Here is a 12,198-nt window from a genome sequence, read left to right on the forward strand (position 1 = left end):
TGTTAATATATTTAACAAACTTAGTAATACTCAACAAATGAAGAAAAAATGCTCTATTTTCGTGGTTAATGAATTCTAGCATGGCGCGAAGGTCTTTTTTCTTACTTTCGTTTATTTGCTGAACACCAGAAAAACCCAAGAGCTCTGTCGACTTTAACTTTTGGACAGTCACACCTTTTTTCAATACACGACACTTCTCCCATCCAATTAAGTCACTAAAATTTTTCTTGTACCACACTGTTCCCGGCTCTTCTTTCGTCACACGTAACCACGATGCTTGAGTAATACCAAGTTTAGATGTATCTATACATTCTGATGATATTTTATCGAAATCAAAGAAAGTACATTCTCCCATATCTAAATGTCTGTAAGGTCTAGCAGCAGCAATTACAGTTTTTAAATCGTTTACTGTTTGAAGCTTGGAACATTTTGCTCGTTTCTCTATAAGAGCACAATCTCTATCTGAAGATGAAAAGCTATGACCGGAAACTAAAAATTTATGATCAATGGTATCAAAATGTCCATTAGCTACTAAGAAAATGTATAAGCAGATAAACATTCGGTTTTTCAGTTGACCTGCACAGTTGTCGCTCCATATACATAGTTTTCGCTTATAAGTTGAAAGCTCTCCTGTATTCAAGGCTTGTAAAAGACATGATGCCATTTGGTTCCCACCACGACCCGATTGTCCTTCGTGCCAGATGCACATTATCCCATCTGCAGTATCTTGCATGTGTATTCCAAAATTGTAGCATGACAATTGGCGGCTGTAATACATACTACTATGCGTCAATTTGGGAAGCGAAAATACTTTTTGTAGATCCATGGTAATGGTACAGGTATCGCTACCTGGAAGAGTACTGCTCGTACTATCTTCTTGAAAAACATTAAGAGCTTTATCTGTTTTTCTATGATGTAATTCCAACTCATTTTTAGCTTTTCTGGATATACTAAGGTCTTTGTCCTTGTCTCTTAAAAAAAGTAAATCACAAGTCTTACAGGTGTCAACTCTAGGTTTTCTAAATGAAAGATTCGGAAAATCCTTCATAAAAACTTTCCTGTAGAATTTGTATGTTATGGTGCTGTCAGGATGTTTTATTTTAAAAGAGTTGTATAGCTTATTAACATTGAGGTCTGGACTGAGATATTCCTTTTCACTTTTTGAACGACTGTAGTGGCTCTCGTCCCTCGGGAAGCTATTGATGTGATTATTTACCATATGTCTGTCAGAAAGAGTATACTTAAATTTTCTAACACCTCCTCGTTTATCCTTAAAGGTTGTATGTCCCTCCTTTTTACGCCTAACAAGCGTAGTAATCTTTTGCGGACTTATAGCAAATATTTCCAAAAACGTTTTTTTACAAATTCTTTTCACATTACCTTCCCCATCTGGAACAAAAAAAGCTACGGTACACTGTCGTTTACTTTCTGATGAATCACCAGAACTACCATTTCGGCGACGTTGGATTGGTAAAACTTGCAATAATCCCATGAGATAGCTGACTTGCTCGTTGAGTTCAAGGCCATGATACAAGTCGAAAAGCTTAATTTTCATATCAACCACATCTCTACAACTGAATTTACATTTGCACGTGATCTAAAATAGAAAAATCTCATGATAATATATGAGTGGCTCAGTTCCATACTTGCCTAACCCACAATTTTTCATATTTCGCGCTTTTGTGCTCTTTCGCTTTAAAATGATCTTATCTGTCTGTGCCAAAGTTACCTATCTCGATATTTAACATAAAACAAGGCTGACACCTATGATCAACTTTTGCAAACAAAACTTGCTTTGACACTGTTTGAGCCAGTCTTGCCTAAACCACAAAACATGGCGTCGGCAAGCAACGAGACGTTTACATTATCAAACATATCAGGTGACGATAGCGATAACGACAAAAACTATGTGCCAGATGACCAAAGTACAGGTAAGATTAATGTGTTTACTGTATATATTTTTTATTTCCACTTTACGTAATTGTCTTTTTTGCATAAAAACAAAATGAGGGTTAGGCATATTTTTGCTCTTACTCAGAACAAAAACTAATAAATCAAGTTAGGCATAATATTTTTGATAAAAAGTAGTAAAATCTTATTTTAAATCAATACGAAATATGATTTTACCGTTTATAGTTTGGTTTAGTTTATTATTACTGACTCTGCACATATTTTATTATCGTATTTTGGTCGCATTAAATAATTTTGTTGGATAAGCATGTCTGGCCCTGAATATATTGCGAGTGTTCCTTGAAACATTTTAGTCATCATAAATTTCTAAAATATTTTTAGAGAATCTAATTTCTATTTTTTTTTTCTCTAGATGAGAGTCAAGATGAGCAGAATGTGATTAGAAATCCAAATAATCTGCAGAATGGACGAAAACGTATAAGAAAACCTCAAACACATAAAAAATGCATAAGAAAAGAGAAGCGTGCTCGTGGTCAAGAATATGTTTCCGCAACAGGAAAAGTCGTCTCAAATAAGACCTGTGATATGACAGATTGTGAATGCCACCTTCGCTGTTTACAAAAAATACCGCAAGCTAGAAGAAAGCAAATTTTTGAAGGATTCTACAGTATGAATTGGGACATGAAGCAATCATTCCTCGGTGGTCAGATACAAGTTTCACACGTTTCCAGGAAATACACAAAAAAGGAAAATAGTCGTAGAGGAAAAACCCGAAAGTACATTCTTCAAGATGATAGCGGCGAAGATAAAGTAGTTTGTAAAAAGTTTTTTAAAGGAACTCTAGCAGTCTGCGATGGCACTTTGACCAATGCATTGAAGAGAACGCAAGAAACCGGTACTCCTGTGCTTGATCGACGAGGAAAACATGTACCTCACAATAAGACTAGTTTAGAGGATGAACAAAGAGTATGTAATTTTATTGAGATATTTCCATCGTATGAAAGTCATTATTGTCGCAGGGATAGTAATAGAAAGTATCTAAATCCCGAACTCAATATGAAACTCATGTATGACTTATACAAAAGTCAGTGTACTGAAGAGGGTCATCGAGCAGTATCACTGTATATGTTTCGATACATATTCAATAGTAAATTTAACTTACATTTTCATCAACCACACAAAGACACGTGTCAAACTTGTGACGAATTTAAGGCACAAACTATTGGCACAGACAAAATTAGCAGATGCAGTAAGAGATATGAAAAAAAGAGATGCAGATGAAGCTAGATCCAGCAATGGAACAAAACAAGTTATGGTTTTTGACCTTCAAAAAACTTTACCTACACCAATGTTATCAACTGGTGTAGTATATTACAAGCGACAACTATGGGTGTATAATCTCGGTATCCATGATGAGGTAAATAATGTTGGCCACATGCATGTTTGGGGCGAACACACAGCTTCCAGAGGAGCCCAAGAAGTAGCGTCCTGTCTTATTTATCACATTCAGAACTGCTTACCATCAGCAACCAGAGAAATCACTCTTTACAGCGATAGTTGCGGTGGTCAAAATCGCAACATTAAAGTTGTATTGGCACTGAGTAATATTTTGCAAAACTCGGAAATTGAAAAAATTGATTTAAATTTTTTTATACCTGGCCATAGCAGCTTTTCTAGCTGCGATCAAGATTTTGGTGTAATAGAAAGAGAGAAAAAGTATCATCCTCAAATTTTTCATCCAAATGATTGGATGAATGTAATTAAAAAGGCTAAAAAGAAAACACCAAAATTTGTTGTGCATCAGATGACAGCAGATCACTTTTTTACTACAAGAAGTTTGGAAGAGTCCATAACTTACAGAGAAATATCTGTAGAGAAGGAAAAAGTAGAATGGCTCAAAATCAGATGGATACAACTACGTAAAAAGGAGCCCAAAACGATGTACTATAAATACAATTGGATCGAAAATGATGATCTCTTTAGTAAACTTGATTTAACAAAAAGAGTTGGTCGTGGTAGACCTGTAATTACTGATTTGCCTGTTGAACTACCATTGTTGTATCCTCATGAACGACCTATTACAAAGGAAAAAAAGAAAGATTTAAGCGATCTTCTTAAATATATACCTCCAGAACATCACAATTTTTATAGATCGCTTCAATCAGGGATCATTGAAGAAACAACGGCAGATTCAATTGAGTCTGACGTTGAAAATGATCAATAAAATAATTTATCGACCTACTTTATCGTTGCCTAGCCAACAACTGTATTACTTAATTTAATGTTAGTGTTAGCGGCAAAGTTGCCTACAAGTTTTTATCAAAAGTATAATTCACGTGTTCATATTTAATTTTTCTTTGTATAACTTTTAGTTAAAGTAATATCTTGTTTATTTACAAAATATATTAAAATGTTTCTACATCGAGTGCTTTTTTTATTATCGCAAATTTACTTTACATCAACTTTCTGACTTATAATGAAAATGCGGCTTAGGCAAGTATGGAACTGAGCCACTCATATCATATCAACAAAGCCAAAGTAGCAATAAAAAAAGTTTTAGGTAGCTATTCACAAATTTCAAGCGAAGTATCTGTTAAAAATCTCGTACTAACCTCATTTTTTGGAATGGCCTTTCCAAATTTTTACAGCTTACATTTTTGTGTAATGTAGGGTTTTCCACTTAATCTAGCTTCAATCTGTTTTTTTCTTGACGATATTGTTTTCTTTTTATCATCAAACGCACTAGAATCCATTGTATTTACTTTAAAACACAAATTCATCAATCGATTCTAACGACAATACGTCAACCTGCAAATGGCACTTAGATCAATTAGCACAGCACATGATCTCGGACTTACAGGCGGCTCCATCTTTGGGCTTCGTTTGCAATCACTAGAGTGAAGTTAGCACGTAGATCTCATAGGGGGACATTGGCATAGGAACATAGATCATATTGATTGAATAAAAACAAAATTTTATGTTTTGGCACTTAGATCACTTAGCTTGGACACTCTTCAAGTATAAAATCCACAACCTGCTTACCTCCATATCCGGTCATACAGGCGACCACAATCCAAGCCAATGACAGAGCCCATGCAGAATGACTTAATGAACTGTAAGTAGCTCCCAACCAAGGATTTAATTTAGTTTCATATAAACCATAAACTAGGGATAATAAAACTCCAATTGATAAAGTCCATCCGGTGATTAAAACGAGCTGGAAAAAAATTAAATATTGACATATTTAAAAATCATTTTTCATTGTGTTCCAATTATATGCAATATTCCTATTCGTTTAAACTTGTAATACATTTAACTGAATTATCAAAATCAAATTTAATGCTTTTATAACCTTAAACTCAAATATTTATAGTATATACATGTAAAATAATAATCTGGTAATGTGTCTCCTCGGTTGGTAGAAACTGAACTGTCTCCTTGAAGATTAAAGACATGAAATAAGGTCGCTCCACCTCTAAAGGTCTATCTGAACAATTTAAATATTTATTTGCCAAATATAATATATATAAATAGCATATAAAGGTTATGTTATAACCTTACTAATTAATATTTTAGCAAACTTGACTGTCAAGGAGTTTACATTGGTCAAACAAGTCAACACCTACGTTCTAGATTAGAATCACATAATTATGATAAAAGGAATACGACAGCACTTACAAAACATGAAAAACAAGATCACACTTTCAACTTGGAGCAAACAAAAATTCTTAAAGTACAAAACACAAAAAAAAGGGAAATATAGGAAGCTATACAGATAAAGCAGTGCTCAAATGAAGAGAGACATTTTATTTTAACATTTTGTAACCGTATGTGGACTAAATACCACTAGATTTTTAAAAATGTCGAATTGTTGTCGTGATAATTTGTGTTTATGTGATATACAGATTGAACGAATTTAAAACGGAACATACGAAATCAATGTATTTCGGCTCATCTCCGCTCTAGGTGGTTGGCCAACAAAAGGTTGTCAAATAATTATATTATAAAAATCCAATACTTCAGCGGGCTACTGGATTCGGAACTCATTCAAGAACAAGTCAAAACTCCACCCAAATAGGTTGCCTAGAATCACTGAAAAACTAGACTTAAAAAGCAGTTATTATGCTGTCAATCCACTTATCGCTTCCTTATAGTCCAAGAGATAGGGCCGAATTTATAATGTTAACTATTAAATATTTTTGGTATAACAAATAGTAATTTTACTTATTTTTTATTACAATAAAAAGGTTTTTAAATTTACATTGCATAAATAATGATTGTTCAGATATAAGAAAAATTTGATTTATTATTACATTAATAATCAAATACAAAATATATTATTTCTATTTATCAATAGGTAAAATTCAAATTGTAGAATTCCTTTAACATTTTATAAATAATTATTAATAAAAATCAATTTAATAGTGGAATTACCAATTTTTTAAGTTTTGAAATTTACTTTGTAGATATTTTCAATATTTTTTTGACGTGACAACGTCTTAAATTAGGTTGTGGCTCGGAGTCATTCATGAAATAGTGTAACGCCCGCTCACGTCTGTTACAGTGAGTCACCGAACGAGAGAGAGGCCCGCCGGACCGGCGAATGCCTTGCGTCTCTCTCCCACTCAAACATGATCGGTCCGCTGCGCGCGCAGCACTAGAGAATTAGGCGCGTTGAATCGGTGCGTGCTTCCGTGCTTGTGTCTCTGTCTTTCTCGAGCGTTCTTGGCGTTCAAGACACATTACAGCAGAAACACTTCCTTTCATTTCATATTTCTCCTATCATCGTCCTATCCTCAACAAAATCACTCAAATAGAAATTAGTTAAGTTTAAGTTTACATGTACAATGTTTTAGTAAACAAAATATATTTCTATAGTTAAAATTTGTGCAATTCTTATTTTCATTCAATTCCTTGTTCCTATTGTGCAATTTAATAATATTCATATCAATAAATATTCTACCGAGAAAAAGACGTTGTCACGTAAAATCTTCGCCCGTAAAACCGACTTTACAGGCAACCGATTTTTTTTTAACTTTCAAGTTGATTGAATTTTTTTTCATTAGTTAATTATAATTTTACAAATTCTGTTTGGACATTAATTTTGCATCATTATTATTTTAAAATATTAAAATAATAATGATGCGCGTTCATTTAGATCAGTAATTCTAGACACATGCGCTAAATGTAATAAGTATCAAGATGCTTTTATTCAACTTCGATTTGACTGACTTCGATTGTAATGAAGTTTTTGAAACCTTAGTCACTTATATGGAACAGGACTGACGAGAACAATTCCAAAAAGAAAAGTAAACGATGTCAGATTTTTACTATTTAACCGGCAGTTTAAGTTGCATGATGTGAACGAGCCTTAAAAAAAAACTAAAAAATTTCGATGCTTCAAGCTTACCATCATGTCAAGATGAATTACACCAACATCTACTGCGAGCTCATTATATTTCAAATATTTGGACAAATGCTCATAAAAAAGTACCAACAGAATTGATTGTTGAAGAACATGGTTGGGAGTTTGAAGATGAAACATATAAATTCAAATGGTTTAGTGGACCTCAGATGCCAGAATCAGTTCGAGAAGTAGTGATTGAAAATGAAGCAGATAATGAATGTGATATTATTGAAAGTAAAAGTGACGAAGATTATGAATGTGATAACATCAATGAGAGTGAGAAAAATGACGAAGTTTTTCTAAATTTTTTTTTCTTATCGGAAAAATCGTTTGAAAATTTTTGGAAAAAAATCATGGTATAACTTACAGAAAATTGAAAGGATTCTACAAATTAGATTTTACCTCAAAAAATTACGAAAATTTTCATTTACGGAAATTTTTTTGGAAAATTTTGAGGAAAACTCTACTTGACGCTTCTCAGAATAGTAACAGCAGTGAGCATACAAATTTTCAAATCAATCGGTATAAAAATATCATAATAAAATCAGTTTGAAAATTGTTACCGAGACCTAAAATGCGCAGGCAAGTGGTACATTTGACCCCGTTTTGTGGCTCTCTGTACCAACCCAGCTGTCCGCCCTTTTGGATTTAGAGTTTTTAGGGGCTAAATAATAAGCCATGAAAATGGCGGACATATTACTTATCGTTAATTTTTCCCCAAAAAATTGTAACTTCACCCCTGTCCGCCACCCCTTATGTATCCACTCTAGCGTCCGCCCTTTGGGATTTCGTCTAGTTATACCAAGATCTTACTCTGGGCAAATTTCAGCCATATTATCGATCGTTAATTTTTCCGAAAAAAATTTCAACTTCATCCCTGTATAGCCACCCCCTGTACCACGAGGGACGTCCGCCTGTAAGGCAAAGTCTTAACCCAGATACAATGAATATATTCCAATAGAGAAATGTCATATTACTGATCAGTTCAAAATTTCGGCTCTATCTCTCCGACTATTAGGCAAACTCCTCTTTCCTTTAAAGGAGACAGATAGTTGAACGATATTTTATACAATGTCTATCACCGGGTATGTATTTATTTTTGTCCAAGTTTTATATTGGTCCACTATTTCAAATGCAGTTCAAACAGACATATATTAAATTGTATGTTCCGTTTTAAATTGGTTCAATCTGTATGTTACATGCAGCTTAATATATTTTATTATATTTTACCCCATATGGACTACTTTATTTGTATAGTATCTGACGCAGAGCGTCAGAACTATGCTCAGTTAATTCTAGAGCGGAAAAATCGTAAAATTGTGAATTCCAAAATTTGTGCTTGACTTCTGGGTGGCACTTTTTCTTTGTGGACGTGGATATAATTTCAGTGATTTTCTAAATAAGCTTGTCTGTATTTTCAATAAGGCATTTTTTTAATTACAATTAAGTCAAAACATAGTAGTAGTGCATATTAGCAAAGAATATGCACTACTGTACATTCATTAATGTATATCAAGAAATTTCCTACCAAAGTCTTTGTCACTGAATATATCTCCAAGAACAGAGGAACCTGTCTCATCAGAGCGGTGGCATATACCGCTCTGATGAGACCTAAAGAGGTCGAAATACGTATAAGCGGCTTGCCGCTGCCTTGTATCGAAACAAAAATCTATTACCGTCATTATGTCATATTTCTATTCGATTCTATTCTGAAAATCCAATACTCTCAATGAAATAAAAAACTAAAAACTTTTTATTACCTTTGACATTTGTATCTTGCAGTTTTTCTTAAACAACAACCATCCAGTGCACATTCCAATCAAATATGGTCCTAATCGTGTCCAGGGTTTGTCGTAAATTTTGTCGAAAAGCGCTAAAGGATCATCAGAGCCAGGTATGTGGCTATTGCTATAAGCTATATAGCCGGTTGTCATCCAGGAACTCACCATGAACGTTATTAACAAAGCTGCAGCACTTTTGAAGTGACTAAAACAACAAAAAATATATAATATAAATAAAAAAAATTTGATACTATAAAATGGGAAAGTTTAATATTAATATGGTTGTATTGCTAACATAAATTATAAATTTACCTTGTGGCCAAAATTAATATGACAGCTCCAACAACATAAAATTGTGTATCATCTGAAAGGTACCAACTCCATAGCATACACTAAAAATACAAAAATATTATAATTACAAACTGTGACTTTAAAATAATTCGTGTTGTTGTTTTCTTACCATTTGATCGACTGGAAATAGTGTATTAATATAAAGAATATTCCTCCACCAATAATTTGGGCAGTTTATGTGGTCGTTGGTGGGAGGTTCAAATACTGAGTTGTAGGCAAACCATTTCATACTAACTTCAACTACCCCGAGAGTAAATAAATAGGGGAATGTCAATCTGGAATAAAAAATAAATGGTATTGATTAATAATTGTTTATTAGTTCAGACGGGATCTATTTTGACGACCAAATTTTTGGATTACAGATATCGAAATATTCTAATTAGGGATGGGAAAAACCTACCGGTTTTAACCAAAAACCGTTTTAACCAAAAACCGGTTTTTTTATTTCACAATAACCGGTTTGATCGGTTGTTTTTTTGTCCCGGTTATAACCGGTTTTTTATTTTTAAAGTAAAAACCGGTTATTAGGTTTTTACGGTGATTAGGATTAGGTTAAGTATTATTTTGGATCCCAATCATAATTATTATTCTCAAGTTGTTATTCCAAACAAAACCATAATTCAAATTTTATTTTATTTTATAAATGCAGAAGCAAACTGAAAGTGCAAACTTGTAACCTATTGGATTAACAAAACCGAAAACCGGTTTTTTTGCCGGTTATAACCGCCAGGTTGTAACCGGCCTAATACAGGGGTTTCCAAACTGGGGGGCGCGCTCTTCCTAGGGAGCGTGAGGACATGTCAGGTGGGGCGTAAGACACGTCGAAAATTAAATTAAATTTAGGTAGTCTTTCTACAATTCTAAATTAACCATGATGTTTAGAAAATTAAAACAAACCACTGTAACATCTGACTTTACACAAAAATTTGAAATCGAATGGTTGAAAGAATGGAATGTGAGCCGTTCAATGTGGCAATAGCCACAAGCGTTTCCAAGCACTGCCTCTCTCCTTCCCTCCCGTACCAGACACAAGCCAGCTAACCGCTGCTGATCACTTGTGACTTGGGATACCTCGGCCTAGCCAGCACGTATTTTTGCATTATAAAATCGTACATGTTATGCAATTTTAATTGTCGTAGTTGACTTTCATTGATTTCGTTGATTTTAGTCAGAAAAGTTATTGTAGTCAAGATGAGCTTAGCAAAGAAACGCAAGTATAATGATGATTATATCAAATATGGGTTTATTTGTACGTGTAAAGATAATGTCGAACATCCTCAGTGTTTAATTTGCTATGAAGTATTAAACAATGATGCAATGAGATCTAATACTCTTGAAAGACATATGTCACCTAAACATAACTCTTTTAAGGACAAACCAAAGGAATCTTTTGCTACAAAATCTGAAAATTTAAAACGTATGAAGTTAGATAGTACTGGTTCTACGGCTCAGTCATCTGAAAAAGTGCTTAAAGCTTCATATGATCTATCACTTCTGGTTGCTAAAGAAAAGAAGTGCCATATTATTGGAGAGACACTTAATAAAACGTGTTTGTTAAAGGCAGCTGATATTATTCTTGGAACGCAGAGTAAGCAAAAATTTTCTCAAATACCTCTTTCTGACAATACTGTGAAACGTCGCATTGATGATGTGGCCGAAGACATACAAAACCAGAAAGTTGATGCAGTAAAACAATGGCCATTTTTTGTTATTCAGCTAGACGAGAATGAAGACATACCACAATGTTCTCAGTTAATTGTTTATGTTCGGTATATTTAAAAAGAAAGAATGAAAGACGAGCTACTCTCTTCTACAAAGTTGGAGACCACGACAAAAGCTATTGATGTTATAAAAGCAGTGTCAGATTTTTTTGACAAACATGAACTCTCTTGGCAAAAACTGATCGGTATATATACGGATGGCGCGCCTTCAATGCTTGGTTCTCGCTGAGAATTTATACAATTAGTAAGAGAGAAAAAGGCTGATGTGACTGGGATACATTGTGTTACATCACACTGGGATACATCAATAGGCATTGGCAGCGAAAACTCTTTTAAATGAACTGAATGCTGTCTTAAAGTTGTAGTAGTAGTTGTCTTAAGTACCCAAGTAATATTAACTTATTTGTCAGACATTTTTGACCCGTTGAACAGCCTTAACCTATAACTGCAGGGTAGAGACTCAAATATAGTTACTCATCGTGATGCGATCAAGATGTTTATTGAGAAATTACAACTTTGGAGGCGTAAAATATCAGCAAACCCCTGTAATTATTCGAGTTTCCCTAAAGTAGAGTCAATCTCAGAAGAAACACGCTTCAAGGACATTTATGAAGGATCAAGTTTGAAAATCCAAATATCAAACCATTTGGAGGGCCTAATTGAAGAGTTCCAGAAATATTTCCCAAACACTTATATTATTATTTTTAGAATATTATTTTCAGAATGTCAATTGACATATTCCATGTCAACATAGACTCCCTGCCTAAATAACTTCAAGAACATGCTTTGCAAATACAACATGATTGTCCTGACAAATACAACTTTGATATGATGGACATACCTTCATTTTGGTTAAAACATTTCAAAGCGTATCCTAGTGTATCACGGGAAGCTCTTCGTTCATATTTGCCTTTTTCAAGCACGTATTTGTGCGAAAAAGCATTTTCAACACTTGTGCCAATTAAAACAAAGTATCGGAATAAACTTAATGCTGCTAGTAACTTACATTGTGCACTTACTAAAACTC

At 33.8% G+C, this 12,198-nt stretch overlaps 1 protein-coding gene across 2 annotated transcripts in view; it reads right to left on the reverse strand.

Moving 5' to 3' along the window:
* Positions 1–12,198, reverse strand: part of LOC140444907 (nose resistant to fluoxetine protein 6) — a 95,193-nt gene that overhangs the window by 3,146 nt on the left and 79,849 nt on the right. For both annotated transcript variants that reach the window (XM_072536594.1, XM_072536593.1), the window contains 4 exons: positions 9,560–9,725; positions 9,412–9,491; positions 9,079–9,304; positions 4,954–5,128 (listed from right to left, as the gene is read on the reverse strand). In XM_072536594.1, the coding sequence (XP_072392695.1) occupies positions 4,954–5,128; positions 9,079–9,304; positions 9,412–9,491; positions 9,560–9,725 (647 nt within the window). The remainder of the gene's footprint in view (positions 1–4,953; positions 5,129–9,078; positions 9,305–9,411; positions 9,492–9,559; positions 9,726–12,198) is intronic.

This window comes from Diabrotica undecimpunctata, chromosome 7 (assembly GCF_040954645.1).
Source record: "Diabrotica undecimpunctata isolate CICGRU chromosome 7, icDiaUnde3, whole genome shotgun sequence".
Classification (NCBI taxonomy): Eukaryota; Metazoa; Arthropoda; class Insecta; order Coleoptera; family Chrysomelidae; genus Diabrotica; species Diabrotica undecimpunctata.